This window comes from Geospiza fortis, unplaced genomic scaffold (assembly GCF_000277835.1).
Source record: "Geospiza fortis unplaced genomic scaffold, GeoFor_1.0 scaffold26, whole genome shotgun sequence".
Taxonomy (NCBI): Eukaryota; Metazoa; Chordata; class Aves; order Passeriformes; family Thraupidae; genus Geospiza; species Geospiza fortis.
Window position 1 is genome coordinate 1,778,656 of NW_005054425.1, and position 17,979 is coordinate 1,796,634.

At 51.2% G+C, this 17,979-nt stretch overlaps 1 protein-coding gene across 1 annotated transcript in view; it reads left to right on the top strand.

Annotated features, from left to right (window-relative positions):
• The first annotated feature begins 3 nt into the window (after positions 1-3).
• GNAI3 (G protein subunit alpha i3) overlaps positions 4-17,979 on the top strand; it is a 30,294-nt gene continuing 12,318 nt past the window's right edge. Inside the window, exons 1-4 of the mRNA XM_005426799.1 lie at positions 4-121; positions 14,021-14,063; positions 14,163-14,304; positions 15,949-16,106. Of these exons, the coding sequence (XP_005426856.1) occupies positions 4-121; positions 14,021-14,063; positions 14,163-14,304; positions 15,949-16,106 (461 nt within the window). The remainder of the gene's footprint in view (positions 122-14,020; positions 14,064-14,162; positions 14,305-15,948; positions 16,107-17,979) is intronic.

Sequence of the window (17,979 nt, forward strand, 5' to 3'; positions counted from 1 at the left end):
GCCATGGGGTGCACGCTGAGCGCCGAGGATAAGGCGGCGGTGGAGAGGAGTAAAATGATCGACCGCAACCTGCGGGAAGACGGCGAGAAGGCGGCCAAGGAGGTGAAGCTGCTGCTGCTCGGTGAGGAGGGGCCGGGGGGAGAGCGGAACGCGGCCTGCCGGGCTCCGGGGGGATTCTGGGGGAGTAAAGGTGGGGCCTCCGCCCTCAGGAAGGAGTTTGGGAATGGAGAAGTGGGGGGATCCCTGTGGGGGCTGAGGAGGGTCCCGAGGGATCCCTGGATGGGCTGAGGTGGATTCCTGGGGGATCCCTGGATGGGCTGAGGTGGTTCCCGAGAGATCCCTTTGGGGGCTGAGGAGGGTCCCGAGGGATCCCCGGGGGAGCTGAGGTGGATCCCGAGGAATCCTTGGCAGGGCTGAGGTGGATCCCGGGGGAGCTGAAGTGATTCCCGAGGGATCCCTGGATGGGCTGAGATATGGATCCCCAGGGGAGCTGAAGTGATTCCTGAGGAATCCCTAGGGGAGCTGAGGTGGATCCCGAGGGATCCCTGGATGGGCTGAGGTGGATCCCGAGGGATCGCCGGGCGCTGAGGAGGGTCCCGAGGGTGCCCTGGACCCCTTCCGAGGGAGAGGGCACGGCTCATCCCATCCTAGTGGGGGCGAGGCTGTTCTGGGCTGTTCTGGGACCCGGCCCATGGGCTTTTCCCGGTGGAATGTCCCCTCCGTGTCCCCATGGAATGTCCCCTCCTTGTCTCATGGAATTCCCTGCTCCCTCCCGGGTGGGACTGGGCCAGGCCTGGCAGAGGCACGGCTCATCCCTGGGTCCGAGCAGGGAAGGGAGGGAATGCTGGGGCTGGAATTTAATTCCCGGTCAGGGAGAGGGGATAAAGCAGTAAAAGCGATTTCCCCTTCAGCAGAGTTTTGCTGTGTTTGGTTTGTGTTTTGGAGTTCTTGGAAGTGATGATGGGAGCTCAGAGGAGGCACAAGCAGCCCTCCCTGAAGGCTGGGGAGCAGATTGAGATGAGATACTGGGGAGAAATTCCTCCTTGTGAGGGGGGGGATGCCCTGGCACAGGGTGCCCAGAGCAGCTGTGGCTGCCCCTGGATCCCTGGAAGTGTCCCAGGCCAGGCTGGACAGGGCTTGGGGCACCCTGGGATAGTGGAAGGTGTCCCTGCACGTGGCAGGGGATGGACTGGGATGAGCTTCTAACCCAAACCAGTGTAGGACTCTGGAGTTCTGTTCAAGTCCTCACAATTTTATGAGCACCACTTGGGGCTGATGAACCATCTGCTCATGCTGATTTCTCTTTTCAAGGTCTGGGTATATATTTTTGGTTATCCTGATTTTTCTGTCTCGGAGGAGACAGATGGAGTCTGTGAGGATCTGAACAGCAGCACTGAGTGGGTCCTGTTAGAGCAGGATGTGTGAAGGAACCATCCTGCTCCAGGAATCCTTTTTCTTTCCCATTTAGCCCTTTTTCTTCACTCCCTGCAGGAGCTGCTCTCAGCTTTGTACTTGCTGTGTCCATGGAAAAGCTCTTGGCTGTGTGTCAGGAGAATCCTTTGTTCTCCAGGTGTTTGTTTTGGTGTTAACAAGCAACACTTGCACATTCCCTGGAAAGGAACAATTCTTTCCTCATATTTTTGTATGAGATTTTTTCTAAAACACCCAAGGCTTGGAGGCTGAGATTGGTCTTATCAGCAAACATGGAATGGGGGGAGTATCCCAAAATCATACAGTCATCAGCTGGAATGTGTTAAAAACCAGGTGATGCTTTAGAACTCAGAGCAGCAGCTGATTTTGGGTCACTGTTGGCTTTGGATGGCAGGAAATTCCTGCACTTCCTGGTGTGTGTGCAGGTGAGGAGCTTTTTAGGAGTAATTGGAACGTTGATCTGGACCTCCCTCTCGATGTACCTGATCCCAGGTCAGGTTTGCACCTGGTTGTCACTTGCAAATCTCTCTCAGGTATTTCCTGGTTTTAAAGCTGAGTGTGGTAATTCCTGGGAATGCCAGGAAATGCTGGAATCTCCCCCCACACATCCTTCTTGATTCCCAGAAGAAATTATCTGCAGTGGGACCATCCTTTCACTGAGGCACTAGAAGCAGATGGAAAAGTCCATGAGGATTTTTCCATGGTTTGAGGAAGGGTTTTTTTATCCCACATAAAACTGTCAGGATCTGCAGGGTCTCTTGTCATTCCCTGAGTGGTTTCTGCCCCTCTCAGAGAGGGTTGGTAAAAAACTAATGGATTTTTCCTGAAGTTTGGAGTCCACACATCCTTCCCAGCTCCATGAAAAGAGCTGTCCCATTTTGAGATCTGCAGAGTTGTGATGAGCAGGGAAAGGGCTGTGCCTGTGCAGAGGGAGCTGGATCCTTCCCAGCTGGGGTGTGAGGAGGCTGGGGATGGACCCAGAATCTGGAGGGTTGGAAGAGGAGAGGGAGAAAATGCAAATGCAGTGAAATTTGGGAGAGGAGAAGTGAAATACAGCCCAAATCAGGAGATTTGGAAGAGGAATTAAATACACATGAAAATCAGGAGATATGTGGGGAGGAGATGAAGTAAAATACACCTGACATCAGGAGGTTTAGGAAGAGAAAAGAGAGAGGAAGGTAAAGACACTGAAAATTGAGAGATTTGGGGAGAAAAGGGAAGTAAAAATCCAGCCAGAAGTTGAATATCTGAGAAGAGGAAAAGGAGTCAAATACCCCAAAAATCAGATTTGGGAGAGGACAGGAAGTCAGAAATCCCCAAATCAGGGTTTGGATGTGTTTCCCTCTCTCTCCTCCATAACCCTTATCTTCTCTTGAGCAGGGGAGGAAGGAGAGAGAATTCCAGTTGTGTTCCCTTCTTGTGGGAGCTTTGGCTTGACTTTTCAGCACCTTCCACCTGGGAGAGGGCTCAGATGCTGGAGGAAGTGGCCCCAGTACCAGGATAACTGAAGGATTGCTGGGATAAAATTAACCCTGGAGCTTCTCCTCAGGGATTTCAAGTCCCTCTGTTGTGTTTCCCTTTCACAACTCTGCAATTTGTTGAGCAATTCTAAGTTCTGGGTATATTTTATAAAACAAATGAAACCTGAGCATTGAATAATGACTGACCCTGGTTGTTAGAACCCTGTAGGATGTAAATATTGTTCCATGCTGGAATGCCACCAGCAGCTCTGCTGGCATTGGCACTGGCACGGTTGGAGTGATGGCAACAGTGGAGTCACTCTCTGGAACAGCAGCTGAAGCTCTGGGGAGGCTGGGAGCAAGCTGGGAATGGCCCAGGAGCCCTCAGTGCCATTTTTCTCCTCCCTTTTGCCCCCAGGAAAAGGCTCCTGAGCAGGCACACACAGGGTTCTGCTGTGGGGGGAACCTGGCAGATTTTTCCAGCCAAATGGAGGAGGGTGCTGGAGCTCTTCCTGCTGGGGTCAGAGCTAACCCAGATCCTTCACTCTGCTTGCAGTGCCTTTGTCAAGGTCTGGCATGTTGTTCAGGGGTCTGTGTGACCCTGAGGGGTGAGGCTGGATTCCAGAGCTGTCCTATTCCCAAATCCCTGTGTAAATGGTGGTTTTGTGGCTCTGGCTCTGCGGATGCACCAATGTTGGACTGTTTTTGCCCAAAACACCCTTTATCCAGCCTGGACAGCTTCCCTGAGTTTGGATATGCTGTGTAATTACGTTGAAGTGGTGCTGCTAATTAATGCAAAAACAATTAAAAGCATAAGTTTGTTTTAAAATAACCTTAATTTGCATAATTCACCCTCCTTCACTACTCCAGGAGCCCTCAGCTTTTTCCTGACACTGATTTTTCCAACCTTTTTTTTCTTTCCTGAATTCCCCAAGGCTTCCTCAGCACTGTTTCACTTCTGTTTTGGTTTAAGGTAGGAAAGTGTTTTCTGGGGATGCAAACCCAGGCAGAGCTGGTGCTCCTGTTAATGATATTGTTAATTGAAGTGGCTTTTCTCAGAGCACAGCAGCTGTGCCTTGGATCCCTATTCCAGAGGATCCATCTGAGGGTCAGACCTGGCTGCTCCTCAGCTCTGGAGCTGCTGGATGCCCTTGGAATGGAAACTGTGGTGGGGTGTTGGTCTCCAGATGTTGTCCTAGCAGTGGCTGCTGCTCCAGCACCCTCCTCCATTCGGTTGGAAAAATCTGCCAGGTTCCCCCCACAGCAGAACCCTGTGTGTGCCTGCTCAGGAGCCTTTTCCTGGGGGCAAAAGGGAGGAGAAAAATGGCACTGAGGGCTCCTGGGCCATTCCCAGCTTGCTCCCAGCCTCCCCAGAGCTTCAGCTGCTGTTCCAGAGAGTGACTCCACTGTTGCCATCACTCCAACCGTGCCAGTGCCAATGCCAGCAGAGCTGCTGGTGGCATTCCAGCATGGAACAATATTTACTTGTGGGATCTGCTGTAGGAATCCTGCTGGGGAAGCTGCAGGGAGCTGCTGTTTCTCTGATCTTGAAGGTATCTGGATGTTCCTGGTGACTCATGGCCATGGGAGGATTCTCCTCACACATTCTGTTCACAAGGACCTGCCTCAGGCCAGATTGCACCAGGGAAGGTTTAGGTTGGATATCAGGGGAAATTTCTGCATGACAAAGGTTGTTCAGCCCTGGCAGGGGCTGCCCAGGGCAGTGGTGGAGTCTCCATGCCTGGAAATGCTCAAAAAACGTGTGGATGTGGCACCTGGGACATGGATTAGGGGTGGACATGGCAGCGCTGGGATACAGTTGGACTTGATCTCAGAGGGCTTTTCCAACCTCAACAATTCCATGATTATAATTAATGTGACAACAGGTCAGACCTGGCTGCTCCTGAGCTCTGGAGCTGCTGGATGACTTGGAATGGTGATATGAAGCTCTGCGATGGGGTGTTGGTCTCCAGATGTTGTCCCAGCAGTGGCTGCTGCTCCAAGTGTCCTTCCTTGTGGGATCTGCTGTAGGAATCCTGCTGGGGAAGCTGCAGGGAGCTGCTGTTTCTCTGATCTGGAAGGTGTCTGGGTCTGCTGGATGTTCCTGGTGACTCATGGCCATGGGAGGATTCTCTTCACAAGGTTCACAAGGACCTGCCTCAGGCCAGATTGCACCAGGGAAGGTTTAGGTTGGATATCAGGGGAAATTTCTGCATGACAAAGGTTGTTCAGCCCTGGCAGGGGCTGCCCAGGGCAGTGGTGGAGTCTCCATGCCTGGAAATGCTCAAAAAACGTGTGGATGTGGCACCTGGGACATGGATTAGGGGTGGACATGGCAGTGCTGTGGGACATGATCTCAGGGGGCTTTTCCAACCTCAACAATTCCATGATTATAATTAATGTGACAGCAGGTCAGATCTCTTTGAAGATGCAGCTCTTCTCTGGGCTTTGAGCTCCATGGAGATCTTTGCACAGCTGCACTGGAGCCTGGAATTTCCCTGTCCTCAGGTGTGGGAGCTGCAGCTTCCACCCATGTTCTCCCACCTTTCCTTTGGGTCTCTGTGTACCTTCCCCTGGATTTTCTGTTCTGCCCTTTTCCCACCAAAACCAGAGGCAGGGCAGGCAAAATGCTCCTTTTCTCCAGAGTGCCTGAAGCCCTGGAGTTTTTCAGGAATCAGCCATGATTTATTTAATCTCCTGGAAAAGAGAATTTATTCCACCACAGTCAGATGCCCTCTTTTCTGCACAGTGCCATTTTCCAGCTGTGGGATGGGAATTCTTCTGCCCTCTGTGTTGTGTGTACATCATGTACTCTTGTCAGGACACCAGGGTGAGTGTCCATGCCCAGCACTGGGATTTGGGGATGGACAATTTCCAGCAGACTGCTTGGTTGAGGAATTGTGATTCCATCTATGCTCCAAGAGCCCTCTGGATATGATTCAAGTTTCATTAAATTCTGAGGCAGAGCATTGAAATAACTTTTCTCAGAAGAGCAGAGGGAGCTGTAAAGAGGAATTTTTTAATTAGATCATGGATCTAATCTTCTGGAAGTTTGGAGTGAGCAGAGCTGTGCCTGCACCTCCTGGGATGCAGCACTTGTTCCTTGCAGAAGTGGGATGGAAAAATGGAATTCATGCCTTAGATGGGGTTTGGAGCTGCAGTGAGGGACAGATGCTGATTATTTTTCCAGCACGCTCTTTGTGGTGATCCCTGTGCTGTCTCCTTTGTTCCTGGGGATCCGATGCCTGGCTCTTGTTTCATGTTTTCCCAGTTGGTGTTTGGTCACTTCAGTGCATCCTTTAACCTTCTCTGGTTACTGGGGTGGTGCTGCCTGGGTCAGCTTTAGAAACAAACACCGAGTGCTGGGACACAGGGTTGGCCTCCTGGAGCTCGGTGCTTTGGGGTCTCCATCCCTGCGAGTTCCTGGTGTTTGGGGAATGAGCTTATCCCTCAGCAGGAGCTGCAGGGCAGGGAGAGCCCAGCTGCATGTTTGGAACAGCTCAGGATTGTTGTTCCTGCAGGAAATTCAGAGGGTGTTTGACTTTTAAAAACAGGCCCAGCACAAGGTGACTCTTGATAATCAGGAAAACGAAGAAATATCTTTTTCAAGCCCAGGTCTTGTCACTGTTCCCCCTCTTTCCAAGTTATCTGTTGTTTTATTACCCAGCTTCTGTTTTACAAGCCTTGCTTGGCTGTGTCTCTGCTGTCACCATCCAGACTTGGATCCAAAGACACCAGACTTGGCCTTTTTATCCCATATCTCCAAGCACGTCCATTTATCAGGAAATCCTGAAATGGATTGAGTTGGAATGGACATTAAGACTCATCTCATTCCTTGGGCAGGGACACTTCCACTGTCCCAGGCTGCTCCAAGCCCTGTTCAGCCTGGCCTTGGACACTCCCAGGGATGGAACAGCCCCAGCTGCTCTGGGCACCCTGTGCCAGGCCCTGCCCACCCTCCCAGGGAACAATTCCTTCCCAATATCTCATCCATCCCAGCCCTCTGGCAGTGGGAAGCCATTCCCCCTTGTCCTGTCCCTCCATCCCTTATCCAAAGTCCCTCTCCAGCTCTCCTGGAACCCCTTTAGGCTCGGGAAGGGGCTCTGAGGTCTCCACCCCTGGCAGTGCCCAAGGCCAGGTTGGACAGGGCTCAGAGCAACCTGGGATAGTGGAAGGTGTCCCATGGCAGGGGTGGAATGGGAAGAGCTTTACAGCCCCTCCCAACCCAAAGCATTCCATGATTCTGTAATCCTGTGTGTGGATGAGGAGCTGTGGGTGCCCAGGAGGCTGGAGGTGGTGGTTTGATGTTCAGCCAAGAGCCACACAAGGCCTCTCTCCATGGGGGTCTCCAGCCACGCTGCTCAACAGCAGCCATAATTCCTTCAAAACACTCCTGGGGGAGATCAAAGAGCTGGGAAAACAAACTCAAATCTGAGCTCTGTGCTTGTAGGATCCCAGGATGATTTGGGCTGGAAGGGATTTTAAAACTTGTCCCATTCCATCCCCTGCCATGGGCAGAGGCACCTTTCACTAGCCCAGGTTGCTCCAAGCCCCATCCAGCCTGGCCTGAAGCACTTTCAGGGGTGCAGCAGAGGGTGTTTGCTGCTGGTTTGTGGCTATTTCACCAACTCCTTTAGGAAATTCTGTGGTGGTGTGTTGGTCTCCAGATGTTGTCCCAGCAGTGGCTGCTGCTTCCAAGTGTCCATCCTTGTGGGATCTGCTGTAGGAATCCTGCTGGGGAAGCTGCAGGGAGCTGTTGTTTCTCTGATCTTGAAGGTATCTGGGTCTGCTGGAGGTTCCTGGTGACTCAGTGGTCACTCAGGTCTGGGTGTAGGAGACAGGGACAGGTTCCTCCAGCCTGATGTTTCCCAGGAATGGTGCAGAATTCCTGGAGATATTTCAGCCTTCTGAGTGGTCACAGGATGTTTGTAAGCTTTAAAGTAATTGTTTAGTTAAAACAGGGTTGAGGCTCACATAATTTCAAGGCAAAAAGGAAAACCCCTCTGTTCTGGAGAGAGGCTGGGAGAGGTGGGAATGTTCAGCCTAGAGAAGAGAAGGCTCCAGGGAGATCTTAGATCCCCTTACTGTGCCCAAAGGGGCTCCAGGACATCTGGAGAGGGACTTTGGACAAGGGATGGAGGGACAGGACAAGGGGGAATGGCTCCCACTGCCAGAGGGCAGGGCTGGATGGGGTTTTGGGCAGGAATTGTTCCCTGTGTGAGGGTGGAGGGGCCCTGGCACAGGGTGCCCAGAGCAGCTGTGGCTGCCCCTGGATCCCTGGGAGTGTCCAAGGCCAGGCTGGACAGGGCTTGGAGCAACCTGGGGTAGTGAAGGTGTCCCTGCCCATGGCAGGGGGTGGAATGGGGTGGGATTTAAGGTCCTTTCCCACCCAAACCATTCCAGTATTCCTTCTATGGTTCTGAATCTTCCTTCAGGGCTGCTGCTCTTCCTGTGCATGTCCCAGGTACCTTTTGGTGGGAAAAGCCTCATCAGCTTCAGCCCATGTGCTCCAGCAGGCCCAGCAGTGCTTGGAATTTCACTGGTGTGATCCCAGGGTTAGTGTTGCTCCTGTTTTCAATATGCCATTCCTTACCCAAGCCTTCACTTTTTTCTCCTCTGGAGGCAGTGACAGCCTCCAGTGGTTTACCCTGTGCCATTGGCTGCTGTTCCCTCTGCAGTGAGGCTGTGTACAGCCCTTGTGCCCTGTTTTATTTGAATATATTGTTTTTCCCATCATTCTTGTGGAACTAGGAGTGTCAGCCTAATCTCTCCTGGTTCCTGTTGACTTTTCCAACAATAGCTGTTTTTTTCAAGCCTGGTGGTACAGCACTACTGCTCCTTTCTCTGGTGTTTTTCCCTTTCTCCTGATTCCCAGTGCAGTTCTCTTGCTGCATGTGATTCTGTGGTTTCCAAGAGTTTTCTAAGTGTCCACTGAAATAAAAAACCTCAAGAAGGGAATATGGGATCTGTGTTATCAGGGATGGCAGCACTAGGAACGTCAGGATGTTGGAATCTGCATTCCACACAATGAGGTTGGAAGGAGGGAAGTGGGGAAGAGGATGAGGATTTGATACTTCAGCTTTCCCCAGCTGTGGCTGCACAGGTCCATGGGATGCTGGAGGCTGCTGGGGAGATATTCCTCATGGAATACAATCCAGGAATGCAGTGCTGTGGAAAGCTAAGGACGGTCTTGGTAGGTAAGGGGAGGTGTCCATGTTCCTTGTGGGATGGGGTGAGTGTTAAATAAAGAAAATGTGTTTATCAGGGAGAGATACCCTTTGGGATTTAGGGTGATCTGAGCAGCTCCTGCTCCACACTTCCAGTGGCTCTCAAGCCAGGGGATATTTTTGGACTTGGACTCCTCCCAGCTTGGTTGAGCTGTTGTTTGGTCTGTCTGAGGGGAGCTGGTTCTGTTTGGGATTTGGGAACTGTAACCACAGCCAGATGATCCAGCATTGCTTCCAGCCTGCTCCTCATGTGGAGGGTCCTGTCACATTCCCAGGTCTGTAACTGACCCCTGGAGCTTCAGGTGAACTCCTGGGGTTATTCCTGAGCTGTTTACTGAGAAATACCCCTGGATTTGGGAGCTCACCAAGGGCTGCAGCACTTCAGGAGTGGGCTAGTGGAGTTCCTGCCAAATCCCTGCAGAGTTTCTGAGCTGGCTGTTGCTGGAGGTCCAAGCCTCATGCCTGTGTCAGGCCCTGCAGTTTTATCTTCCTCATTTGTACTTTAATGGATTTTCCGGTGCATCCCTGTTCCCTCCCTGGAAGGATTTGTTTCAGCAGTGACCTGGTTTTCTCTTCAGCAACTTGCAGATGTTCCAGGGCTTTTCCCCTTAATTATGTGTGTGGAATTCCTTTCCTGAAGTACAGTTTAATGCAGTTTTCATACAACTTCAGGGAAAAATACCACTGAAAACAGGACTTCTAGGACCTTCTGGAGCAGGAAACTGGATGCTTGTGCCTGGAAGATGTAGAGTCTGACCTACCTCCTTGGAGAATTTTAAAGCAAAAATCTAGAGTTGTGTGGAATTCCTCTCTTGGAATCCCTGGTCTAAGCTGTGTTTTGTTGCTCTTTTCCTTGTAATCTCCAGCACATGGCCATGCCAAGTTGTTTGCCATCTGCTGCTCCAGGAAATCCTCTGGCTTTCTTGGGGGAAATGATTGGATGATAATTTCCTCCCTGTGTATCCTTTGCTTTCCCAGGGCCAGCACTGATACAGCTGGAAAGCTGCTCCAGTTTGCTCCTGCTCAGGAGGGAGAAGGGATCTGGCTGTGGGATCTGGCTGTAGGAACGGGTACAGGGATTGCCACCCTTGGAGGTGGAATTCTGCACTTAGATGCTGAGCTTTTCCCTAAGAACTTGTGGGATGTTACTGGGATGTCATTGGAATGTCCCAGGCATGGTCTGGCGTGTTGCTGGGTGAGGTGTGGGGGTTTTCAGAAGCTGTGATGCCTCCTGGATCCATCTGGTTTCCAGAGGGAATGGTTGAACACTTGTGGAAGGATGCACTGGGGACAAGGACATTGTGGAATTCTTGCCCAGTGTGTCCATGGAGTGGGACAGTCCCTGTAACAGATGAGCTGCTCTTTGTGTCCAGGGTGGGATGAAGAGGTTCCTCACTGCTGTTTTGGGAAAAGGGAAGTTAAGGCTTCTGAAGCAGTTTTTCCATGGGGTTACAACATTCACGCTGAGCTCAGCCCTGATTTCTTGTGGCAGAATGTGATCCCTGCCTGGCTGTGCTCATGGGAGCAGAGGAGAAAGGTTTGCTTCTCCTTAGACAGGCAGAAATGTCCCATGAGCACCCTGATTTCCATGGGTTTGAATCCACTCTCACATCTCCTGATCTTTGAGGTCTTCCTGGCTCCCCATCTAGTCCCTGCCTAAGGTCCCAGAGTTGAAGGCTTTGCCTGAGGAATCTGTAAGAATTCCAGTGTAACTCTGTCCACTCTTGATGTGAATTTCTAGTGTGGAGCATCAGTTTGCTGTAGGCTGCAGCAGTGTTTTAGTAACATTCAGATTCCCATGTGTTATTCCCCTACTGAAGGATTCAGCCACACTGGGTATAAACAGCACATGGAAGTCCCCAGGAGTGGGAATGAAGGGTGCAGGATAAAAGCTCCTGAGTTGGTCCAACATGGATCCCTTCAGGCAAACCCTTTGCAGTGGGTTGGGAAGAGGGGAATAGGAGCTTGTCTGGTGTGAACATCTGCAAGTGTTCAGAGAAGCATCAAAGGACCTAGGAGTGAGACCTAGAGATGTTGAAATTAGATCCAGAAAGGAAGAGTAAAATGGGAATGATTGGCTGGAGTGGAGTGAAAGAACCTTCCAGGCATTGCATTCCACCCTCCTGCCATGGCAGGGACACCTTCTACCAGCCCAGGGTGCTCCAAGCCCTGTCCAGCCTGGCCTTGGACACTCCCAGGGATCCAGGGGCAGCCACAGCTGCTGTGGGCACCCTGTGCCAGGGGCTTGCCACCATCACAGGGAAGAAATCCTCCCCAATATCCCCTCTAACCCTGTCCTCTGGCAGTGGGAAGCCATCTCCCCTCATCCTGTCTTTCCAGGTCCCTGTCCAAAGCTCCTCTCCAGCTCTCCTGGATCCTCTTTAGGCACTGGAAGGGGCTCTGAGGTCTCCCCAGAGCCTCCTCCAGGACACCAGCAGCTCTCCCAGCCTGGCTCCAGAATCATGGAATCCAGGATTGTTTGGGTGGGAAGGGACCTTCAAGCTCATCTCACCCCCTGCCATGGGCAGAGACACCTTCCAAAGAACCTGGTTGGCTTCCAGGGATGAGGAAGCCACAACTTCTCTGGGAAAGCTGTGCCAGGGTCTCACCATCCTCTAGAAATTTCTTCCCAATATCCCATCTAACCCTCCTTTGGTGGAAGCTGTTCCTCTGTGTCAGCCTAGACATGGGCAGTGTTAATCCCTTTTTTCCCCTGTCTCTGCCCATCTCCTGGGCCATCCCAGCAGGAGCTCCAGCCTTCCATTGCAGAGCTGCAGCTGGAGGGGAGATGTTTCTCAGTGAGTGTTAATGAGGTGCCTTGTCTGGGTGGCTCTTGCCTGAGAGAGAGAACCTGGAACAACAGGAAAAACTTCTTTAGGAATAACAGCTCAGTGCTTGGCCATGGCTGAGGAGCCAGTCTGGGGCAGTGTGTTGGTGAGGAGACAGTCAGAGGATGTGGGTTCCTACTTTCCCCTCTGAGGTAAAGTGTGAGTAACGTTGGAGAGGGGAATTCCTGCTCTACCAGGCAGTGTTTGGGGTGTAGAGGGGAAGGGAAGGGGTTACAGCAATCTGGTTGGAATTAGTGCTGTATTGGCAGGGTTGGATCTGATGGGGTTGGTGACAGGTAGAACAGCTTGGCTGTGGCAGGAGATTATTTTGGGATAATCTAAGGAGGAAGCAGCAGTAAATGATGCTGAGAAGGCAAAAGCAGACAGGTCATGTCAAAAGTCCCTTCTCAGTCTGGATTTGGGGCTCTTTGGGGACACCAGAGATTTGAAATCCCAGCACTTGGATCCTGGCAATGTGGAGGGTGGGCATGGGAAATAAAAATAAGGATTTGTTTTCCTCCCAGGGTGGAAGTGCTGAGTCCACAGAGTGTTAATGTTTTCACACCTGACCACAAACACTGAGCTGCTCTGAGAGAGCTGGGAATGTTCACCCTGGAGAAGGGAAGGATCCAGGGAGACCTGAGATCTAAAGGGGCTTCAGGAGAGCTGGAGAGGAACTTTGGACAAAGGCCTGGAGTGAGAGGACACAGGGAATGGCTTCCCACTGACAAGGGGCAGGGCTGGATGGGATATTGGGAAGGAATTGTTCCCTGTGGGGGTGGGAGGCCCTGGCCCAGTTTGCCCAGAGCAGCTGTGGCTGCCCCATCTCTGGATGCATCCAAGGCCAGGCTGGACAAGGCTTGGAGCAAACTGGGACACTGAAGGTGTCCCTGCCTGTAGTGGGGGTGGAATAGGATGGGATTTAAGGACCCTTCCAACCCAAAGCATCCTGGAATTCTATGGGTGATTTATTCCATCCAGGCTCACCTGAGTCATGTGTCCAAATCCAAGCAGGTCCAGCATCATTCCTTGCCTACAGCCAGCCCAGCTCTGCAGCTGGGGGAGTCTGGAGGCCAAGGAGCCCTCAGGCAGTGGCACAGCCAGCTGAGCTGAGCTGCTGCCACACGAGGTGAAATCCTGGAGTTCTGCTGACTTCAGGAGCACTGTGCCTGCCTTTGGCACACTCCTGGCTGGGACAGGCGTGTGGGGCTAAGCTCCACAAACCAGGAGAACTGATGGTTTGCAATCCCTGGTGTCCACTGCCCTGAGCCATGCAAGAGGGACTTGGTTTGGAAGTGCTCTGGGGCAAAAAAAAAAAAAAAGGAAAATCCAGGAACTTGCTGGATTTTGCAGTCAGGAATAACTGACCTTGTTTTAAGGGGTAGTTTACCTCCTCAGGATAACTGCCCCTTCTTCAAGGGATAACTGACCCACCCTTAGGGTTAACTGACCCACCCTTAGGGTTAACTAACCTCCCTCAGGGATAACTGACCCACTCCAGGGATAACTGACCCCTGTCTAGGGATAACTGACCCACCCCCAGGGATAATTGGCCCCCCAGCCCTGCAGATGTTTTTTAGCCAGGTATTCTTGACATTCCTTGAAGGAAGGCTGTTGGGATGCAGATGTGCCTGCAGCTCTGAGATTTCACCCCATGCCAGGGGTCACTTCCCACCTGGTTGCTCAAGGCCTTTCCTGCCCAGCTCAGCATCTGGTGGTGCTGATGCACTTTGGCTGTCTTGGCCTGGAGTGAGAGATGGGAGCTGCTCTGTTGGATAAGTCCTCATCCCAGCTCTTCAGACCTGCCTCCCAGTTGGCTGCCCTTGCTGATCTCTGGAAATTGAGAAATTCCAGGGTTTTTTAGCCAATGAACTCATGGTGACTGTTGGCATCTGTAAATAAAATCCGGGAAGGATGTGCCAGGATGGTTCAGTGGAACTCTACTACCAGCAGCAATGCACAAGGAATATTCTACTTCAGACCCCATCAACTTCTGTGTGGGAACTGGAAAAAGCACATCCTGCTTTTCCTTTCAGGTTCATGTGGTTAACTGGATGGTTTTTGTGCTTTTCAGGTGCTGGAGAGTCTGGGAAAAGCACCATTGTGAAGCAGATGAAGTAAGTGAGTGCAGGCTGCAACCTTTTGTTTTTGTGGGATAAAAAATATGTGATACCCTTCTGGTTTGGCTTGGGAATAATAAGCTGGTTTCCTTCCAGGATTATCCATGAGGATGGCTACTCAGAGGAGGAATGCAAACAGTATAAAGTGGTTGTGTACAGCAACACCATCCAATCCATCATCGCCATCATCAGAGCCATGGGGAGGCTAAAGATAGACTTTGGGGAAGTTGCCAGAGCGGTGAGTATTGCATTTATTTCCTTAGCCTGAACTTGTTAATGAATCCTGGAATTTCAGTCCGGGCCAGAATATGTTTTTCACAAGATAAAGTAGCAAAAAATCTGTCATAACTTCAGTGTATTGTCAGTACAAAACATCAATATTTTACTGAGGTTCTGGGTAAGAACCTTTAGTAATTTGAATGCTCAAAAAAAAAAATCCCCAAATCTTTCTCTAAATTATTTGAATTTTTGGGAATTTTGAGTTTGAACCTTTGGGAGGTTTGAGGCCCTGCTTTCCCCCTGCCCTCTAGCTCTGCTCATTCCCTGGCCTGTTTCTTGCATTTATGTCCAGCACTTTGAGCTGGAAGTCAGGAAGCCTTGATGGTTGTGATGGGAAAGGGACAGAAGGGGAACTAGGGATTCCTGGAAATGTGCAGGAGAAAGGAATTATGTCAGCACAGGGCTGCACTGTGACTGTTCTGCCTCGTGCTGCAGTTGATCCAGCCCCAGATAGTTTGAATTTATGGTATTTATTTTGGATTTATGATTCCAAGTCCTGGCCAAAGGGCACATCTTCACTCACATGTTCACCCAGGCTGTCATTCAGCTGCTGCTTCAAATCTTCCTGGAGTTCTCTTCCACCTTTCTTGGTGCTTGTTGGAGCTGAGTTGGGATCTTGGAGCTGGAACAGGGAAGATGCTGAATCCAGGTCCTTTCTCAGTTACCTGCCCATGCTGAGGTGGCTTCACAAGAGCTGAATGCCATGAATTTTCACCATCCCAGAGGACAAAAACCTTGCCATGCTTTCCCAGGAAAAGACAAATGCATTGGATCATGGGGTGACCTCCAGAGATGCAGAACTGGGGTCCCTCTGCATTTGGCTGTTAATATCTGATAAGGTGGATTTGGGGTCAGCACCCTGAGCTTGGCACATGCAGGGTTTGGGGCCCAGGGGAGAGGAGCTGGTGTCAGGAGGAGAATGCTGGGGTAGTGGAAGGTCTCTCACAGGTCCCAGAAGGACCTGACAGGTCTGATCAGGGCAGGAATAAAAACAGAGGGGGCTGTAGGGCAGTGTGGGGTTCCCTGTCCTAATCCACTGGATAACCTGGACAAGAGCATGATCCTGCTCTCGCTTCTGAGGGGGATTTTTCATGCTCAGATCCCAATCAGTCCATCCCATCTCCTGATTAAATGTTTTATTAAGGAATCAGTCTCCCTCACTTCCAACAGCTCTAGCAGCAAAAGGCAAATCCTCAAAGCTTTGGTCCCTCTCAGAACTCACTTTTTCCCTTTTCCTGGTGCTGTGCCACACCAACAGAGGTTTTCCAAGTAAAACCTCTAGGTCAGTTCATTGGTCTCTAGTGGCACATCAGCATTCCCACCTTTTCTTGAAACATGGCACCAAATGACTGAAGTCCCATGGTTGTGGTGGGGATGGAAGTGCTGTGGCCATCCCTGATCAGGGCATCTCACCCCCCCAGCCTGGAGCTTCCTCCCCAAAAATTCCCTCTCTGGCTGCACGAGGTAAAAACTCCATGACTTTTGGGAGAAAGCTGGATGGACTGGGCTGTGATTAATGAGAGCAGTGATTAATTAATGCAGAGGTGTTGCTGTGGTGGGGAAGGTGTGGGTGCATGTCCCAAGCTGTGTTCCTGTCGTGCAGGACGATGCCCGGCAGCTGTTCGTGCTGGCTGGCAGCGCCGAGGAGGGGATGATGACAGCAGAGCTGGCTGGAGTCATCAAACGCCTCTGGAGAGACCCTGGAGTGCAGGCCTGCTTCAGCAGATCCAGGGAATACCAGCTGAACGATTCTGCATCCTAGTAAGGAACCAGCACCAGCTCCTGGGCTCCTCCCAGCTCCCACAGTGGTCCAGGAGGGGCCAATGTGGCTGGAGTGGGGTGGGACTGGGTGGGAAGGTCCTGTCTGCACTGGTCTGACTGGGTGACACTGGGGATGGAGTGCTGTTTGTCTTCTCTCTGTGGAACATTAGGGAAAACCCCAGATTGCTTGTTTTGTGCCTTGGTGAATTTAATCCTGGAGCAGTTTGGGTTGGAAGGGACCTTTGAGGTCTCCTTCCACCCCCTGCCATGGGCCTGGACACCTTCCACTGTCCCAGGCTGCTCCAGGCCCCATCTGATCTGACCCTAAACACTTCCAGGGCTGAGCCACAGCTCCTCTGGGCAGCCTGTGCCAGGGTCTCCTCACCCTCACAGCGAGGGATTTAATCTGATTTTGAAAAATGTGATTTTTGAATTTGCTGGTTTGATGGAAGAAACTTTGGCACCTGGCTTGGGTTAGGCACAGTGTGTGCAGCAGGCCCAGGGCAGTGATTGTCCCTCTGCTCTTGGCACTGCTGAGGCCTCACCTCCAATCCTGGGCTCAGTTTTGGGTTTCTGATGACAATAAGGACATTGAGGGGCTGGAGTGTGTCCAGGGAAGGGAACAGAGCTGGGGAAGGGTCTGGAGCACCAGGAGAGGCTCAGGGAGCTGGGAAAGGGGCTCAGCCTGGAGAAAAGGAGGCTCAGGGGGAACCTTGTGGCTCTGCACAACTTCTGAAAGGAGGGGACAGCCAGGGGGGTCAAGCTCTGCTCCCAGGGAACAGGGACAGGATGAGGGGAAACAGCCTCAAGATGTGCCAGGGAAGGTTCAGGTTGGACATCAGGAAGAATTTCTTTGTGGCCAGGCCTTGGCAGGGGCTGCCAGGCAAGGTGGTGAAGTTCCCATCCCTGGAGGTGTTCATGGACCAGCTGGACATGGCACTCAGTGCTCAGTTCTGCTCTGGGGTTGGATCCTGGAGGTCTTTTCCCAGCTCAGTGATTCTGGGATTCTGTTGAAGTGGCAGGTGCTTGGCTGTGTCACCTCCATTGTCCCTGCAAAGGAGAGCAACACTCTTAAATTTTAAACCTGCCACTTTCCTGACATTCAGCTATTTCCAAAATGGGATCCCCTCACCTGGCAGGTCAATATTCTCAGTTTTCTCCTTACAGCTTTCCCTTTCCTCCTGTCCCTGTGCCTGGCACCTCATGGGCAACACTGCCTCTAAACTGTTCTGATTCTAAAATCATCTTGTCCTGGTCCTAAAATCAGCACAGCTGCTGAACAACTGGAAGGTTCCAAGTAGATAAACAGGCTGCTAATGGAATTTTTGATGAAATGCCTCATCTTTTTCCAAGGGCAGGTTGGTGCAGGAAGGGGAAACTGTTCCTTTGATGAGCCAAACAGTTGTTGGTTTTTTCCTGTTTTTTTTAAACTCACATTCTTGATCTCTCTGCAACAAATATTTGACACTCTGAAAGGTGATTTTCAGCATTCCCAGCTGAAAACTCATCTGAGTTTAAGCTTGGAAAAAAATGAGTTTTAATTTAAGCTTGGAAAAAAAAAAACCTTGGAAAAATTAGTTGGGAAGAGCTTTGTGGAGAAGTTTTAGCTGTACCACAGCTCACTGCCTGCAGGGCTTTTCTGTTCAGAGCATATTTGAGCTTGAAAATAAGGCAGAACCCTTCTTAATTTGCAGCACCTTGCAGGGGTTTGGATCAAGGGAAGGGCTGATGGGAGTTTTCTTGGATTTGTGCATGCCTTTGCAGCAGAAAAGGAGGCAAATCAGGTTCCAAGGGAGGAAAGAGATTGATGAGGAGGGGAAAGGAAGGAATGATTGAATGGAAAGATGGAAGAAGAGGAGGAAAGCTTAAGGAC